The sequence below is a fragment of the Apteryx rowi genome, unplaced genomic scaffold (assembly GCF_003343035.1).
Source record: "Apteryx rowi isolate R43461 unplaced genomic scaffold, aptRow1 scaffold_945, whole genome shotgun sequence".
NCBI classification, from domain to species: domain Eukaryota; kingdom Metazoa; phylum Chordata; class Aves; order Apterygiformes; family Apterygidae; genus Apteryx; species Apteryx rowi.
In genome coordinates this window covers 46,847-65,091 of record NW_020451255.1, presented here as the reverse complement: position 1 = coordinate 65,091, position 18,245 = coordinate 46,847, and the positions used below count along the sequence as shown (strand labels likewise).

Sequence of the window (18,245 nt, the reverse complement as noted above, 5' to 3'; positions counted from 1 at the left end):
TTCATTTACATTTTTAAGGATTTTTTTTATACCTCTGGTCATACTGTTATCATTCATTCAAGCTCCTAATTTCTATGTCTCTCCTTAGAGCTCAGCATTCTTATTTTCTTAGAAAAACAAACTATTTTCTAAAATAAAACATGAAATCTTTCTGCTGCTTTTTATAATGGATCTGGTATAAAACCTGAGTTTAAGCCTGCCACTTTAAAAGGACATTTAGACAAAAATTCTGAAGGACTTGGTTAAAACAGAGGCCCTTGTTTATCATTTCCACAGATGGCTAAAAGTGAGCTGTAATTCCAAAATAGTTGTCATCAGGCTTTGTACAATTTTCACAAGAAAGTAAGGTGTCTGGCTTTAAAAGCTACTTTGAAAAATTCATATAGGTCCTTACTATACTAACACTCTTTGTGCCAGCTTCAGTTTTGCCCTTATGATCTATTATCCCCTTTGTCAGCTGCTTTCTACTAGTCCCTCCAGTAGAATGATCTTCTCTAAAAGGCCACAAAGAAGTTGGAACCAAAACTCTTCCTCAGAACGTACCAAATTGGCTAGAAATGTGAATTGTAAAGGAAGGGAAACATATTGTGACCCAGTGGTGCAATAGGTGTGAGGAACCTTTTTTTTATTTTTTCCCCTCCCCCTTCATTTCTCGGGAATTTCCTGTGTTGCTGAAATATCCCAGCAGAGCAGGATCAGATACTCCATAAGGATAGCAAGTGTTATTCTGACTTTCTTATTTTCTAGAATGTCCTCTGGTGAAGGGGAACATACAAACTTCCTGGGGCCAGCTAGTGTGGAATGTCCAAGGGTATTGTTAGTGCCACCAGTAACCATCCTCCCAAGCTGGGGTTGGCTGTTCTTTGGGGACTCCTGTTTGAGTCCTAGTGGAATGACTGTTGCTGCAAACATCTTTCATAAATGGATCCTATTAGTTGTTTGTTCTTCACTTAGGATTTCTACTCCTGAGATCTCTGCAGGTTTATAGGCTCTATTATCCAGAACTTCCCCCGTAAACAAAAGTAGAAAAATAGAAGAGTAAAAGACCTTTATTTTTTCAGACTCGTATCTTGTATGTGCTTTACCTGATTGCTCTCAGATTTTCCTCAAGATTACCCATAGATTCACACGTGGAAATTTCAAGTGAAGATATTTCATTTTCATAAGGTCAGAAATGTAAGAATCAAAAACAAAGGATCATGAAAAAAGTATTAGCAGTTTGAGGGCCAAACATTACAAATCCTTACTCATACACATTATCCGTTTAGATTTACTCAGTTCATATTTATATGAATAAGGGTAACTCTTTGCAAGAATTACATATTTGTAATAGCTAATATCTCTTAACAGATTGGAGTATTATTGTGTATTTCATGTAATCCCACATTCAATATGTTATGGCTTTCTCACTGCTAAAGAAACCTGTGTTTAACTTTTGAGTGCAAAGATTGCTAATACCCATTTAGCTGATGTATTTACTGTTTTTAACTTTTATAACAGTTGCTAGTACACTGGGAACAAAATCTGTTTCCACACAACTCTAGGTTATAAACATGAGAAAGTCTTAATGTGCATGGAGGGAGGGGTTAAGATAAAATATGATCCACCAGGTATAACCTAGTCTCAAGGAATAACTCAAGGTTATTCCTTTTGTTTTCTAATAGGAAGTCTTTCCCTGGCAAACGTGCCTTCAGATGTCAGACATCAATTTCTGCACGATCTTCTTTATTATTTTAATTATGTATCTTGTCCTTTGAGTAGGGACTATGGCCTTCTGAACCCTAGCAGAGTCAATGAGGACTTTCAGAGCGTGCTGCCAAAGGCCTGCGGTGCTGGTGGCGGCTTTCCATTGCTCAACACTTTCCTAGGGAGCAGGAGAGGGAGATTAACAAAGTGAAAAGTCCTCTACACTGTGAGGTTTTAAACTGTGGTTAGTGGGCTACTGCTGCTTCCTGAGGCCATTATAACCATCTGACTTTTAATGAAAAAATAGTGAATGTAGCTGTTTGTTAAAGCTCATAAGTTTTGTTGACAATCAGAAGAAATTCTGCATGCTAACAGTGGCCCCTTAATTCACGAAATATTAGGACAGTTGCTGAATTCAGCAGTGCTGAGCAAAACTGTTTTCAGTTCATTCTTCTGAACAGGAGAGCTATGAACAGCGGAAGAGTTGGGCACTAAAGGAATCACTATGAGAACACAAGGAAGCAAGTAGAAGTAACTTTGCTCTACGCACACAGTCAAAAAAGTTAACAGAGAGATGAAGTAGGCGAGATGCAGGAATCATTCATCCTTACAGAACTGAGGAGACTGATAAAAGCAGAATAGTGTGTGTGTAAAACTCTCATCTGTGGTCAAGGAAAGAGAATATGTCAAGTCAAGAGAAGCTTCACAGCAGTCAGTGAACAGGGAAAGGGATTGTTATACCAGAGTTTAGGTGACCCTGACAATTTGGCATTTAAAGTATATGTTGGGATGTGTATGTGCTAGTGAAGTATTACATACATAAAATCATTCAGAGATCTTGCTGAGCATCTGCAGGTGTCTGATAAACACAAGTGTACTGTTACAGAATAGCTATTGTTTGCTACCTACTGTTCTACTGAGGGCAGTGTTAATTTGATTAGTTACTAATTATGAGCTAGTTAACAGATGTTTTATCCAACCTTACTACTTTGATATAAAACCCTTGTGCCACATACAGTGTGGACCCTACATCCTTGGTACCAGCTGTTACCATCTATAAATCCACTCCTATTGCTCCACACTACTTAGACATAGTCATTATTTACAGCTGGGAACCAAGGAAGCTGAGAAAAAAAAAATCACATCAAAAGCAGTCTTTAATGATTTGAGCCTTAAGGTCAGTCATTTTAACCATACAGAGACAGGCAACAGCTGCCTTAATGTCCTGACACTGGTCCTGAGCATGCAACAGATTTTAAAAGGCAGGATTCAGTATTGTGGCATTTACAAGACAAATCAAGACTTAAGACCTTTTTTGTTATGCAGACATAATATACAACATAAACATTCCCTACAGAAAAAGGATGGGAGCATGAGTATTATGTTGCTAGACAAGTAAAATTAATTAATTTTGCATTAGTGTAATACCAGTCCTGTGACTAAAGGAAGACAATTTGTCTCCCATTAAGTGTTGCCAAGGTCTGATGATTTCCTGTAGTAGATGTCAAAGACGCTGGAACTTCCTCTGCAGCTGGAACAGCACTGACATACCATTTAATGTGCAAAATCAGCAGAGCGTTAAGAACATCCCATTCCATTCCTGGGAATACATATCCTTTTCATTTTCCTCCTCTTTCAGTACCATTCCTGCTTTGTCTCCACACTTCTGTAATTTGGGATGATCTCTGTGGTAAGAATTCTTGTAAAGAAGTATTTTCCAGTGCTGCCTTTTTGCCCTAAGGCCTTACTAGGCAAGAATGCTCAAAAATGCCTAAATGCAGGCCACATATACAACATCTTGATTTAAAAAAAATGCAGGGCATCCTTGCTGGAAACAACCAAAGATAGTAGTTCGGTTTCTCACTGGAACTTCATTTCTTGCTTCTTCTTATTGCCCATTACTGCCATGTCCCCCAAATATATCTTAGGTGGTTCTTTTGGAACTTGAACATCAAACTGAGCTAAGAAATTCTTACTGAGGAGAGAGATCTTTATATATATATATTTATATATATTCCTTTGAAGGTCTCAATTTGGACTTGTTTTTTCTACTTTTTCTTTCTTATCTGTTGTGATAGAACAGTAAATTGCAGGAAGAGCAATCTGATAGAGCAGCAGTGCTCCCTCTGAAAAAGGAAGAGATTAAAATCATTAAAATAAAATCAGAATAAACCTGTGTCGAGCATAAGTTATAGCAGACTACCTGCTGCATTTTGTATTGTACAACTAATGTTAGAGATGAGTTCTCCCATTTGAGGTATTTATCATTTTACAAAAAATATTAATACTTTAAACTGTCAATTGGTTATAAAGGCAGATTGGTATCTGCATGACTGGGCCCAAATACTGCACTAATATGAAGCAGCCAACTTTCTAAGACTCAGTATATTAAAACTAAGAAAATCTTAAATGCGTTCTTCTACCTCTTTACTTTGGGACTGGAGATAAAACTGAACAGAAGAGACAGAAGAGAAAAAATAATGATACATTTACTTTTATTACTGAAAGTAATAAATTATTGTAAGTTGCTGTAGCACAATTTATTTTGGTGCCTTAATAATACCAGGTAAGGATATGTCACTTAAATTTCTGTCTTAGAAATAGCTGACCTTCAAATATTTTATGGAAAACAAAAGATTGATTTTTTTTAAATATATTTTAAACACAAGTGATGGCTTTGGATGATGTTTTCTAGTTTTTTTTGCCTAGACTCCCTTCAGAGAGGCCTGCAGCTTTTGCTAACACCAACTTTTCCTAAAAGAATTTTTGTAGCAGAAATAAATCCTTTGATATAAGGAATGAAGAGTATTTACTTACTGCATGATGTTTCTTCTGAGACTGTCAGAGGGGTTCAGTCAGTACCAATAACTGGTTTTCTGTTTGGAACACTGTGTACTAGATGAGAATGGGAAGTCTGCCTCCCTTCAGGCCACAGCAGAACAGTCACTGTTGGTCATAGTTCATTTTGAAGCAGAGACTTAAGAGGAAAACATTCATTTCTTATTGTTTATTTCCTAGACTTTCAGGCTTTCCCATCTTCTGAACTTCTCCTGTTATATATTGTAGTATAACTGATCCATAGGTTTTCCAGGACAAGTAGTATGTGCTATGCATCTTTCGTTAGAATATGATTTTGTGTACGTGCTAGGGCTTTGTTATTGAAATTAAGAGAATATGGCATTACTACTGCCAGCACAGAGTATGAGGAAGAGTGCAGACTGAAGAGTGGGATATTCTAAACAGCTTTAGATGTAATATTTTGAATAAGTTTTAAATACAGTATATTTTTGACTATTAATTCTATCTCTCTTCTTTTTAAGATTCCAGATTCCATTATCTCTCGTGGTGTTCAGGTGCTCCCACGTGATACAGCCTCCCTCAGCACTACCCCTTCAGAATCTCCTCGTGCCCAGGCCACCTCTCGTCTCTCCACTGCATCTTGCCCAACACCAAAAGTAAGTACATTTATGCCTTGCAAGCTCCATGCTCAGACATATAATCTATGAGATTAATGTTTCCCTCTGCTGATGAAAGTTGGTTCGCATGCAAGGGATGTATCTTTCTAAGTAACAGATAAATGCAAGATAGTATAGTTCATTCCATATGTACTGTTGCACAATTTAGTATGTGGGTCCACAAACATGTTATGATTACTGAAGTTCCATGTTCTCTCTTGCAATATCAATCATAAATATGAAATTGTTAACCCCCTGAATGTCTTTAATGTCCCAAGGAATATAGATAATCCTGCCACTGAGTAACAGCATTCAGCAAGTAGTATTTTGTCAGCAAAATGTATGTGCAAATTTCTAGCCTGGGCTGGGGCAGTTCTGCCCCACTCTAGTACCGATGGTTTTAAGATAGTTTCAAGCCAACTTGTTTTGCACAAACTTAGATATTTGCTGCCTGACATTTGGAAACAACTCTAAATTGACTAGAAAGAAAGTTTTAATGCCAACCTTGTGGGATTATTTTTCAGTTCTTACTGATTATGCTGTATCATTTAATCATTTAGGTAAACTCTACTAATGTGTTTTATCAAACTTTAAATAGCATACATCAAAAACTAAGTGAATTAACCAGTGTCAAGGCCTGTTATATTTACTTTCAGCAGGATTGCTTTCAACAGAATAACTCTCGGTCTGAATTCACTTTATGGGTTCATATCACAAAGATCTTTCTGTGACACCAGATACTGACATATTAATAGACTTGTAGCAGATGGCAAACAATAACATTCTTCCTCATCTAATTCATGATCCTTGAGGATTATTCTGCTTGCTAAAATGGTTGCCAGCATCTGCTGGTTCTTCTTACTTGCTACCTCATTCTTTTCTGTCAGCAAACAAGATTTACTGGCAACCACCCATAGAAATGGTTTGATTTAGCTTATGGGATAGTTTTATGCAATACTCACCTTCACTATAATAGAACCAAAATTATTTCATTGGATAGCATATGTAAGCTTCATTATATATATGTAGTCTACTTTTCTTAAGAGGTTCAGTGAATTCTGTCTGCAAGTGTTTCCTTCATTCGTTGGCTTAAAAATTGCCACTTATCTGTGGCTTAAAATTAAAATCTCAGAGCATATTACATTAGAATAATCAGAGCAGGAGAGGAATTCAAAACAGAGAAACTACACTCACTTTTCTGCCTCTTGACAAAACAGAAGAGATCAAAGAAAACCAGAGACCAATAACAGGCATAAAAAAGAGCTATCTTTGCTAAGAAATAGCTCTAAATGAAGCCTACATATTTTAAGCAAGATATCACAATGGGAAGGAGTAAAGCTTGTCTGTTGTGAAGCAGAATGGACTCCTCTATCTTCAAAGATTCAGAGATTAGAAAGGAAACCAGAAGAATTTTGAAACAGATTAAAAAATCTGAAGCTTTTCTGTTGGAAATTAGCTGCGATGAGCTCTTCTCATAACTGGACTACAGTTTTGTCATTTCATTTTAGGCCATATTTTTATTACTGCAGGATCAAATTTTGTTCAAAACACGTGAAACAACACCACTGTTATAACACAGGAACTGCCATGCAGGATCAGAGCAAGTCTAGCTTTTCTGTGGTGTCTTCCAAAAGCAGGTGGTACAAGCTGCTCTAGAGAAAGATTTAAGAAAGCCCAACTGTTAGCAGCTAGAAAATAAACTTGAAGGGTAATCTTGCCTGTTCCTATTATCTAGAGGTTGGATTTTGCACAGAAGTCTGAGTTCCTTTGCCATTTAGGTCTTGTGTTGTTTTGCTTGTTACTTTAAAAGAAAACAAAACTCTCTCTGCTCTTGTTATCCTTACGTTCAGTCCTTTTCTGTACACTCAAGTTCTCAAATGTTATCTGAATTTTACAAGAGATATGGTTCATTCATATTCCTGAAGATTATCAGTATGTCTAAATGAATTCACTTATCTCATTATGTTTTTCCTTCTGGATCCTGGCTTTCTAATAATGCAATATGAATGTAATTTACACTGGACCTCTTGATTCACACTATAGTGAGGATGAAGGTAAATGTAATATAGCATCCAGTTGATATTCCAGATTATTTTCTTTAATTTGCAAATGTGTATCTTTTTAATATTCTCATGTTATGGTTTACAAACTCATTTCAGAGCTCCTAAACATGTATCTATGTCCTGAAACATAAGAGAGAAAGTTTCAGCAAAAAACAATTTAAAGCTTTCTTTGATTATGCATATTGTTTGGAGTTGTGGTCCAGCCAAAGAGCTAGAGGCTGTAGATGTCTTTGTGAACTACATATTCCAGTTTATTTTGTTGCACCATTTTGTTATTGTGTTTTTTGTCCTAAATGTGCATAGCAGAAAATTGTGTGTCCCTCTCAGAAAAAACAAGTTTCTGCAATGATGGGATCTATATTGAATGTATGTAAGTAGCAAGCTGCTAATGTAGGAGTGTATTGGAGAGAAAGTGTGGGAGAGGGTRTTACTCCTCCTCCTCCTCCTACTACTACCACCACCACCACCACTACTACTACTACTACTACCACCACCACCACTACCACTATTCCCACTACCACCCCCACCCTTGACTGGTCTGCTAGGAAAATTCTTTACCTTTTCGTAACTTTATTTTGTAAAAATTAATGTTGCTTATACATACACACAGAACACATAGGCACAAAATACAAAACATAATTTTGAATTTTCATAACTGTTTACACTTTTTTTCCATATTTTCTAAAAATCTAACAAAGTAGTAAATGATATATAGTGAGTTAGAACCTATATATCTCAATCAGTCTTCAAAAGATTAATTCTTTCATAAAGGAAGTAGTTACACTTTTCACTATAACCTCTTGTGAGGTCAGGACTTTTCAAGACAAATTTTCATTGGGACTGCTCCATCTATCTTTAGGTACTTCCTCAAAACTAAGCAGCCTCAGTTGTTCTTTAAGCTTTTAATAAATCTCTGTAGAGCCCCTTTCTTGTACTGTAAATTGCATTTGGGCTTTGAGCAAAATCTGCTATGGCTCAAAGAGCATTTAAACCATCTTTAGATATAGAGGCAATCTTAAGTTTTACTCAGGGGGAAACTGCGCTAACAATCCACCTTTCTTCAGTCATTCAACCATAAAGTTGATCATGATTGTAACAGATGTTTTTACCTTCTATGATATAGCTCYGGCCCTCTTTAAATTTTACTGCTTTCTCAACAAGGTTAAATGAATGTGCTGAATGCCCATGTGACAAATGTTAAGAATGATACAGAAGGGCTCTCAAATTTTTCACATAATTTTAATTAGCTGCTCAAATTATGAGATCCTACTATAATTTTGTCCCTGTTCTTGGATGATCTTAAATCATCTTCCATGATCTTAAATACAACGTTCTTTTCAGCTACAAAAGCAATACGTTAATCAGTGTAAAATTCTTTCCATGAATATGGAGGGGTTTTTTATGTTTGTATTAATGTTGACTTTTTTGTTTTGTTTTGTTTTTAACTTGCAACATATAATTTTAGACCTACAACTTCAGATAACTTAAAAGAATACATCTGAAGCAAAGGAGTGAGTCAATCCTTCAAATTTCTCATTTTCTACTCTTAAGAAGATGAAATTACTATGAAAGAAAATTACATCTTTCAAGTTCAAGTCTTTGCTTCTCCTATATTTAAGTGGCATAATCAATATTTAATTTTTGCCAATGTTATTTGTCAAAGTCAAATGAAGCAGATATGGAAGACCAAGAACAGGATTTAAATTATCACCAGGAATACATTTCAATGACAAGAGGTATTCACTTCACACTTCACAAGATCATGCTTCTCACTGATATTCTGTTTTTCCACTTTTATGTGCAAAGTTTCTTTCACTGTTATTTTTGATCATGAGGAAACCTAAGAAACCTGATATAGTACTTGGGAGAGTGACTTTTCTTCCATCTTGCTATTTTGTTCCTGACATTTATATTCTCCTTAAGAAAAATTATCTGTTTTCTTTACTTTGCTTGCTGGTTATCTGCCCCTTCCCAGCTATTCCCTTTTTGGTAATAATGACGCAGATGAAACCCTTACTGGTATTAAGTTACACACTCTCATATTTGTAGATGTGATAAACAGGTTTTTACTATGTATAATAAAAAAAGTATAAGCTATGTCTGACAGCTAAAATGAGCAAGCAAGGCTACATTTCAGAAGTTTTTTAGATTCTAACAAGTCAGTCATCTAATCAGTCCACAGCCGCATCCACTCCTTCTTCTTAGCATAATGGAAATTTAATTCTGCTAGTTGATCACATTCTTCACTCCTGTAACATTCTGTAGCTTTCTCCCAGTACGAACTGTGTTATCATTAAATTTGAATTCTCTTAAAGACCTAATATTCCTTGTGTAAAAATATCAAATACTAGTAATTTTTATGTAAATGTTTCAATTGCGGAGTATTTCTTAAATGAAAAAGGTGAGAAAAATAGATTAAACTTTTAACAACAGACTAGTGAGAATTAATTCTGAGGCAAAAAATATTTTATTATTTAAATTGTCTCTGGACATTGGTACAAGTTTTCCACGCTATAAAATGAGTTACAAACTTAAAACTAGAACTAACTTTAATTTATATTTTTAGTCTAGTGTTGTGACTTTGAATATACAACTTCTGTATGAAGTAATGACATTAGATGGAAACAGGTAGAGTTGAGAAAAACATTTATATCAATTATTTCTTTGCAGTTGAAGAAAGATCAGATTGCTTACCAGAAATTCTTAGATAATAATTTGTTGTTGTTTAGGGCATGATTTGGCAATCTGTAGTTTTATCCATAATGTCGATATTTTGTGTACATTGGGTGAAATAAATATATACATTTGGTACTGTGATTTCTACTATTTCTTCTTAAGATGATCATCCAGATGAAAACAATATGGCAAGTGTGAATGTATTTTAAAATTTGTAATGTTTGAAATACTTATACAATCTGTGAGAAATGTGAGCTCTAGAAATGTTCTGTTGTATCCAAAGAATAGAATTCCTGCCATGAACAACAAAAAAGTCCTTACTTAAATATTTCTAAGGCAAGACATTCCTTTTAAGGTAAATACTGAACTATAAGTGATTTTATACTCTTGTTTTTAAAGTATTATAACAGTGGCATTAACATACTGCTTACTGCTTTTTCCTGGATTATTCCATTGAGTCTACTTAGAATCAAATACTAATTTAGCATTTGTGGGACATTCTAGAAATTATTCAAATTGAATTATTCAAAATGAGAGTGGCTAAATTTTGGTAATATTATTCCACACAGTTCCACTACATCTGCATTTCATTTTTTATCTTTAGCAAAGCCTTCTTTCCTAATCTAAAAGTGCTAATATTTCTACTTCTGTAATATGTAGTCAGTGTTTGTATTCTATATAGGCAGACAGAAACAATTACATGTTTGTGTCTAACTGCTGCCTGAACCGATCAGGTCTTTTGTTTAATTAAAGTAGTGAGCAATGAAATGGTATACTCGTTCATCTTTTAGCTTCCCTCTGTTTTATAGCTGCTGGGTGGTTACATCCTAAGAATGTATATCCATCTTTAGGAATCTTGGCAAATTCGGTGATATTTCATTGTTTTAGCAAAAAGTAAATGCTAATACTGGCCAAATAACTTCTTTTTCCTGTTGACGTTTTGATGGGGAGCATATGCTAAACACTGCAAGTAATGTTTTTCTTTTTTATTTATGAATTTGAAGTTTTCATATGCTGTCATCTTTGCTACCTGGGAACTTGCTTAACTAAGCAGCAAGTGCTTTGGCAGAGCCATCTTCCTGTCATATAGGGGAGGAGCATGAAAAATGGAAAGGATATTTTAAATTGCTAGGCTGATCTAGGCAGATGAAATCACACTCCAAGCACAGCAACAGTTTCTTGCTTTTTCTTGTAAAACAGGTAGCTGTTTATGGGCACACATGCTTAACTAAATAAATCAATCTGATCCTGTTAGAAATTCCAGTGTTTCCATGATTATTTCTGGGTTTCATTTCCTCATAATCTTTTTCAGTGCACATTCCAGGAAAAATGAGATTTAGTGAAAAGCGATACCGAGAGAATGCAGATTGGAGTAGAAAATAGCCAGGGTTGTCTTAAGATGAGGATCCTGCATGCATCCTAACGCATGTCAGTCTCCAGTATCCTTCAGGTTTTCTGCAACACAGTGCAGCAGTGTTTTCCAAATCAGTTACTAATTAAGATACTGGAATATTTCCATATAGTCATTGCTTTTGTTTCTCATTATTTCAAGTTTTTAGTCCTGGTAAAGCATGTGAATGATTGAGTCCTAATAAGTCTCATTTTTAGTTTAAATTCTGGTTAAGGATAGTGATTGTTGTTATACAGAAACACTAAATGCCACAGCTTCAAAAGTGAGACATTGAAACTAAGAAATAAGCAGCTTGATATGCTTGGAATGTCAAAAAAAAAAGCATCGTAAATAATAAAAGCAGAGTCTACTAAAATTCCTTCTAAAAATGTTGAAAAGTACAGGAGTTCTTTTTTGTTAATACCAAAATAGACCTGTCAGCAACCCTCTAGAGGGACAAAATAAAGATTTATGTCATCATGTTTAAGCTGAACATGAACTTTCAATAGTCAACTTATTTGACTGTTTTATTTAATTTCTTTTTTCCTGAATACATATTTTTCAAGTAGTACCATATTCAGCAGTAACCAGAATCTGTACAGTATTAAATAGAATAGCAGTGCCAAAATCTGGTTCCCTTCCTTGTCTCATGCCAAAGAAGTGCTTATAGCAGGGCTGAAGAAGGATGTTAGAGCAGCTAGGAATTGGTTGTATGTACCAGTACAGAACGATTCTTGAATTCATAGAATCAGCTACTTTTCAGACCTGTTATATATGGAGACATACAAAGTCTCTCTCATGTACAACGTATTTCCTGCATTCCTCTTTCTTAGTAATGGGCTGGGATTTTATTAAGCTACAGATTTCCGATTTTTGCTGAATCTAGTGAAATTTTGAAACACTTCAGAAAGAAGCTTTTCAGTTTTTCTATGCAAATAGGTTTTTTTTCAAATAGTAACTTTTCTGCATGAATATCTCTCCAGAAGAGAATATTCTCTTACAACAGACTTCCTAACTCACAAGTGCATTGCTTGAGTTCTGACCTACTTTTGCTTATGCTGCAGCAACTGCTCAGTACCTCCTTGAAATTTTTTTTCTACTAGCTTTGGGACCAAGACTTTTTATTACTCTGCTTTCTTCAAATGCAAAGTGGTGTTTTTTCAAATTCTGATAATTTCAGGTTCACATTACTTTAAGAAAAGGAAAAGTTATGCATCTTTCTCTCATTAGTTTCCTTAGCCACACCTTTTCAGCACCTATCCAAAATAAATCTCAAGTTTAAACTCTTGTTTTTTTTCCAAACAGCAATGTAGTTATATCTGTCTTTCATCCAGCTTCTTCATTTAGAAATGACTGTGAATGCACCTCTACAGAAAGAATTGCTAGCTCCGTTTTTAATATATCTAGTTCTGGTCAGGTCACTGACTCTTGTTAAGACTGTTTGGTGTCTGGTGGCCATTTTGATGTCATGCTGGAGCTGACCCCTTGGAACAACATATACTTCCCTCCCCATTCATTTCTCTCTTCTCTTCAGGGATATCAGTTCTCATTACCTGCACCAACTGATTTGTTTGTGTTTCTTCATGAAATATAGTTTCAAGATTATAACTACGTTGCATCTTTTTGCTGAATTTTCATGAAGTCACATGCTCTGTTTGTAGGAGTTTGGTTTTCCTCTACTTCTCTTTTTTAGTGCCTCAGTTCCTACTAATCCTGTAATTTCCTGTAGCAGTCATTCCTACACTAACCTGATCTTAATCATCAGCCCAGTCATGGGCAAGGTTGCTTTTGTTCCTTTGCATAGGACATTCTCCACATCACTTATTGCTTGTGCTCTTTTCTGAGGAAAAAAAATCAGAAGTTTCAAAACATGGTTTCAGGGATAGGCCAACAAACCTCTTTCTTCTAGTTATTTTTTTCTTTATTTAGCAACAACGTAGCAAAGTTCAATGCCAGATCTTATAGTAGAGGTAGGTGATGTAATCTGAAAATGAAAATGATTTCAGTCACATTCTTGTATTTACATACTCAAAGGCACCAAAATATATGTGTCCAAGTAGTCTGGCATCCAGACGTGTATCCACCTGGTCTGGTCAGGATTCCATGCAATGACTTGTAGAATGTGGAGCAAGTCCTCTACCACCTCTCTTGTTTTCTTCTTAGGCTAGTATCCATAAGTTGGTGTTGGATGTGACTTTTATATGCTTTAGGAGCTGACAGTGATCAGGATTTTCCCTCTCCATCCTGCTCCACTTCTTGAATCAAGGATTTGCTCGCTGTCCTTTGTTCTCCTTATCTAACCCTGTTTTTTATCATTCCAACATCCTCTCTCAGTGGCTTAGTTCTTTTAGTCTGGGTGTAGACTGTCCCTTGTTTTAGGCTGTCTTTTGTTTCCCTGATTGGGTATCCTGAGAAGCTGCATGGAATGCTGTGATCTGAATGAACTTATAACCCATGTGCGATCAAGACATGTTGTTCTTGTATCCCTTCTTCTGCTGTGCCTTCACACCCATACACTTCCATTTTTTTTCTCCATTCCTACTAATCTTAACATATCTATTAATTATTCAAAGAGTATTCTTAAGGGAAAGTCTGTATTTGTTTGCTCTTGAGGCAAGCTACTTGCACATCACAGTCCTGACATCACACCATGCTTCCACAGATTGGCAGTATAATAATAATAATTATATTCTATTTGGTGTGTACATACAACCCAGAGTGCTGTTAAAAGTGGTGGTGGTCTAGCAGCAGCAGCAGCAGATGTGTGCTTGCAAGAGCAAAAACTGATATTTAGACCAGGAAAGCTATTTCAAGGTGTGCATGTTCCTGTGGTTAATGTATCATCTGAGGTAAACATTCATTGGTTTCATCACAGAAGTAGGTAGCATCTACCTGATGCAAAATGTGAGAGAGAAGCAAGAATCTCAAGGACAGACATTGCTTTTCTCATGTCTGATGTAAATATGGGAATACCTTCAAGCTGTAGATTCTCTAGCATGATAGTCTCTCAGGTCCAGTTGCACCTTTGAAAAGGATTTTAGAAAACAGGAGTATAAAAGTAAATGGAACCTCCTGGTTCAATGAATCTAATCTTCTATTTAAGACTGGCAAACTAAAAATAGTTTTCCTGTCTCCACTGCTGTCTCCAAGTTTCTTTTAGAATTTCACTCTTCCTTTGGTCAGTTTATGCCACTATTGGCCTTTTAATTTCAATAGCTCTTTTCTTATTCGTGGATCAATTCTTCAGATGGACATGTAGAGGGGAGACATAGAATCATTCAGTTTCATTTTTGTAGATTGACTAAGTCAAGATCCTTCGTTTTCCCCTTGTAAAAAAGACTGCCTCAAGTTTTTCTCATTTGTTCTAGATTTCACCTTCCTCAGAGTGATCAAAACTAAATGAGATTTTATCAGTGTATTGTACAATGGGCTTATCTCTGTCTTTTTTCCAACTGATAAGTCCTTGCCCTCATAGCAAAGATGCATGTTAGTTCAGACCTTTGTGTTAAGTTTCACCTCATTTTTTTTACAGCAGTCTTTAAGGTTATCAAATACCTGCTGATGAGATTACTTCAATATTCCGTAACGATGGTGTCTCCCAAATTCATCTGAGAGCACTCCTAACTTTTTTGTCAAAAACATTATTGAAAATACTGGACAAGATCAGTCTCTACGTTTGGAAACTATATTCATAACTCTCTATAGTCTGATTGTTCCCCTTTAAGCAAAACGTTTTGTCAGCTTCCACCTAGCCATTCCCTTGCCCACCCAGCAACTGTTTTAACTTCTATATGTTCCTATCCCACATTTTCTCTGTTTGTAAAAGCAGCTGCCTTATCAAAAGCAATACAGCTTTATACTAATTCCTGTTCATTATCTTGCTTTTGTTCCCATATCATCTATTATAATCTTAATTCAAATTTCAGACAAGGAATTATTTTTATTACCTCAATCACCTTTAGTCTCTGCCCAACCTCAGATTTCTACTTTATCTTTTTTATTTATAAGTCTAAAGAATCTTTTACTCCTTGTTTTAAATTGCTTCACAAGGTGTATTTGGTACTTAACAGTTTCTAGCCTAGATAAAATAGTTTTCTTTATTTTTGTTTCTAGCAGCCTTTCTGCCATAGTCCTAGTAACCTCCTTGGCATGGCTTTTTATTCCTCTCCATTAGAAAAAACAGAGTCAAAGGATTTCAAGAATCTATTTGAGCTGTCTGTCAATTTATGTTCAGTCAGAATGGTGCTTTAGCAAGAGGCTAAAGGTGGTCATTTGTCTTCCTTGGTAGATAATACTGTTGTCTGTTGAGATGGAAAAGTGTATTTTACAAGACTAGTCATATTTGAATTGGAGACCTATTCACTTTGGATTTGTTGCATCCCTATTAAAAATACTTTTCCACTGAGATCAAATCTATCTTCATGTAGCCAAGCAATTGGACAATTTTGTTATGTTGTAGAACAGTGAAGTCATTCTTGGTCTGATGTGATAACAAAAACAACTATCCAAGTATCCAAGAAATTGGTTATTTGTCTAAAAGAAAGACTGAGCCTGAATGCAAGGCTCTCATAAACCATTTACTCCAAAATGTGTGTGTCAGCATCTCCTGGTTTTGCATGGAGTTTATGAGATGCCTTCTATAAGACATAGAGACATAGACTTTAAATCAGTTCTGAGAAATTTTGTAGTAACTTTTTTATATCAAGGTATTGTTTCTGGTATCTTTTTTGCCCAAGCAGACAGACTTTCTCTTTGCAAAAGCCTAGTTCTCAGAATCATGTTACACTTGCATTTTTAGGTCAGCACAGTGATCTGTCTAATGAGAATAGTCTTTCATCTATTTGTTTGTCCAAGGCAGAAAAGAAAAGGCATTGTCTTTTAGGACTTAGCCTGAGAGAGTGCTATCAGATTATGAGAGTTTCCAGTCACTTCGCAGATTCTCACTCTGTCTCCATCAGCCTGGTATTGTTGCTATTTTTAACAAGTCTTTCCCCAGGTTTTGAGAAAAAGCTATACTAAGGTACAACACGCTTTTTCTTTAGCACTCTTCTGCCAAGTTCCTATATTCCCAGTTAGAAGAGAATATTTGTGCTACTTATTCTGTAGCTTAGTGTCTTCACTCATACCTGTGGGTGTGTGTAATCTGCTCTCTGTGCCTCTCCACCCCTTAGGAAGTTTGTGGGGTTTTTTATCTGTGCATGTGTGTATATGCATAATCTTTTATCACAGCTGAGCCTAAGAACTGTAGACTCATACCAGAGGAACATGTGTGCTATGTCAGTGCTGCTTTACTTGTTCCTTTCGTGCAGTTCCACTTTACATGTTCTAAGTCCAATAAATAACAGTTTAGAGTACCTCAAGTGAACAACAACCAGTAGGCAATGAGAGTAAGTGCTATAGCAGATTATTCCAGAAATTTATCCAGAAAGGTTGGAAATCATTGTTATAAGCCCTATCATTCCAAGTCCGTTCTAAATTGTAATGATCACTAAGCATTGACACCCAGTAACAGGAAATGGGAAAATAAAGATGATGGGTTTTAGAATCAAAACAACAGTGTCACAATCTTTTCTCCAGCCTTTTCATAAACAGCCATTCTAAATTTATTACTACAGTTGTTCCTCCTGTTAAATACAACTTCGTTTTATACCTACTCCTCTAATTATCCTGTTTTCTCATGGTGTATGCTAGATGCCCTTTATTCTGTAGTTCATGTAAAGTTTAGGATTATGCTTCTCCAACTTTATATTCTGGATTTGTATGGAGAATTTGGTATTATGTGCTGAGTGCATTGCCTGTGCTTGAGAAAGTTCTTATTTAGTTGTACCACTTTTTGTGTAATAGAATACTGATCTTATGCTATTGTCCCTCTTCTAATTTTGTGTATGCAGCAAGAAAATGGAGAAGGAACTAGAGAGCTCCAGGGAATTGTCTTGTTTTGAACATCAGCAATCTGATGTTCAAAGTTTAACTAGTTTTGTTTGTTCCTTGAAAACAGAGTATAAGAAAGTAGTATTTAATTTTTTCTGTATTTCTGCCTCTGTAAAATAGACAGTAGCCACACAAATGTTGAAAAAAATCCTGATGGCATGTTAAAATTTGAGAGTGAAATTGAATGACTATGAAGGTATTATTCCATTCACAGATACCTCAGGATGAGGTACAAGAATGTGTTTAGATGACTAATAATAATGACAGTGATTCTAATGAATCCCCATATTTATTACATTCAAAATTTATCCATAAATGCCTTAAATTGCTTCTACTTTGTTATAATGTTCACTGTTTAGGGTCAGGGATGTCAGACCAAACATACTCTATTTATATTTTGTTCACCATTTCAGTTAAATTTTAAAAAAGATATAATCCCTTCAAAAGGGGCATTCATGAAAAAGTTTGAATAGGGGTAGAATCTGATTTCTTCAGTCAGGCTTCAACAGTGTATTTGTTTGTTTGAAAGGAAAGAAAGAGGTTATTAATCTGTTTCTGAGCACTCATGTAGTGTTGCGTATTCTCTGAGAAGAGTTTCTCTTGGCATTTACTCATATTAAGGTTAACTGAAACCTGCGTATATTTCAGTTAAAGAGCTTTTTATTTAAAGCAGCAACAGTGGCAACTGTTGGAATGGATTTATGGGAAAATCTGTGACAAATTGGGGGTTGTTAGGGTGTGAAATTCAAAACACATTTGGAGCTTATTTCTGTCGAAAGACTGTGTTGGAAACTGGGCTTGAATGCCTTGCATTAGATTTATGCAAAGCATCCCATAACAAACAGTAACATGTTTGGCAAGATTTCAGACCAGCTGTTCGCAGTCTCTCTTTCAGGTTTGCACCATTCGGACATTACAGTTTATTTGTTAAGACTGATTTTATTTTCTTTTAAAACATACTGTTTTCAAAATAAGAGGAAAACCTTTGAGCAAGAAGTTCTATGCATTGGCATTCTTTGCAACACCTTGTTGGCTTCGTGAAGC

General features: G+C 35.6%; 1 protein-coding gene across 1 annotated transcript in view; it reads left to right on the top strand.

Annotated features, from left to right (window-relative positions):
- Positions 1-18,245, top strand: part of LOC112978593 (gephyrin-like) — a gene marked incomplete at both ends in the record, with an annotated part of 234,005 nt that overhangs the window by 171,676 nt on the left and 44,084 nt on the right. The window contains 1 exon segment of the mRNA XM_026092193.1: positions 5,007-5,141. Coding sequence (XP_025947978.1) covers positions 5,007-5,141 — 135 coding nt within the window.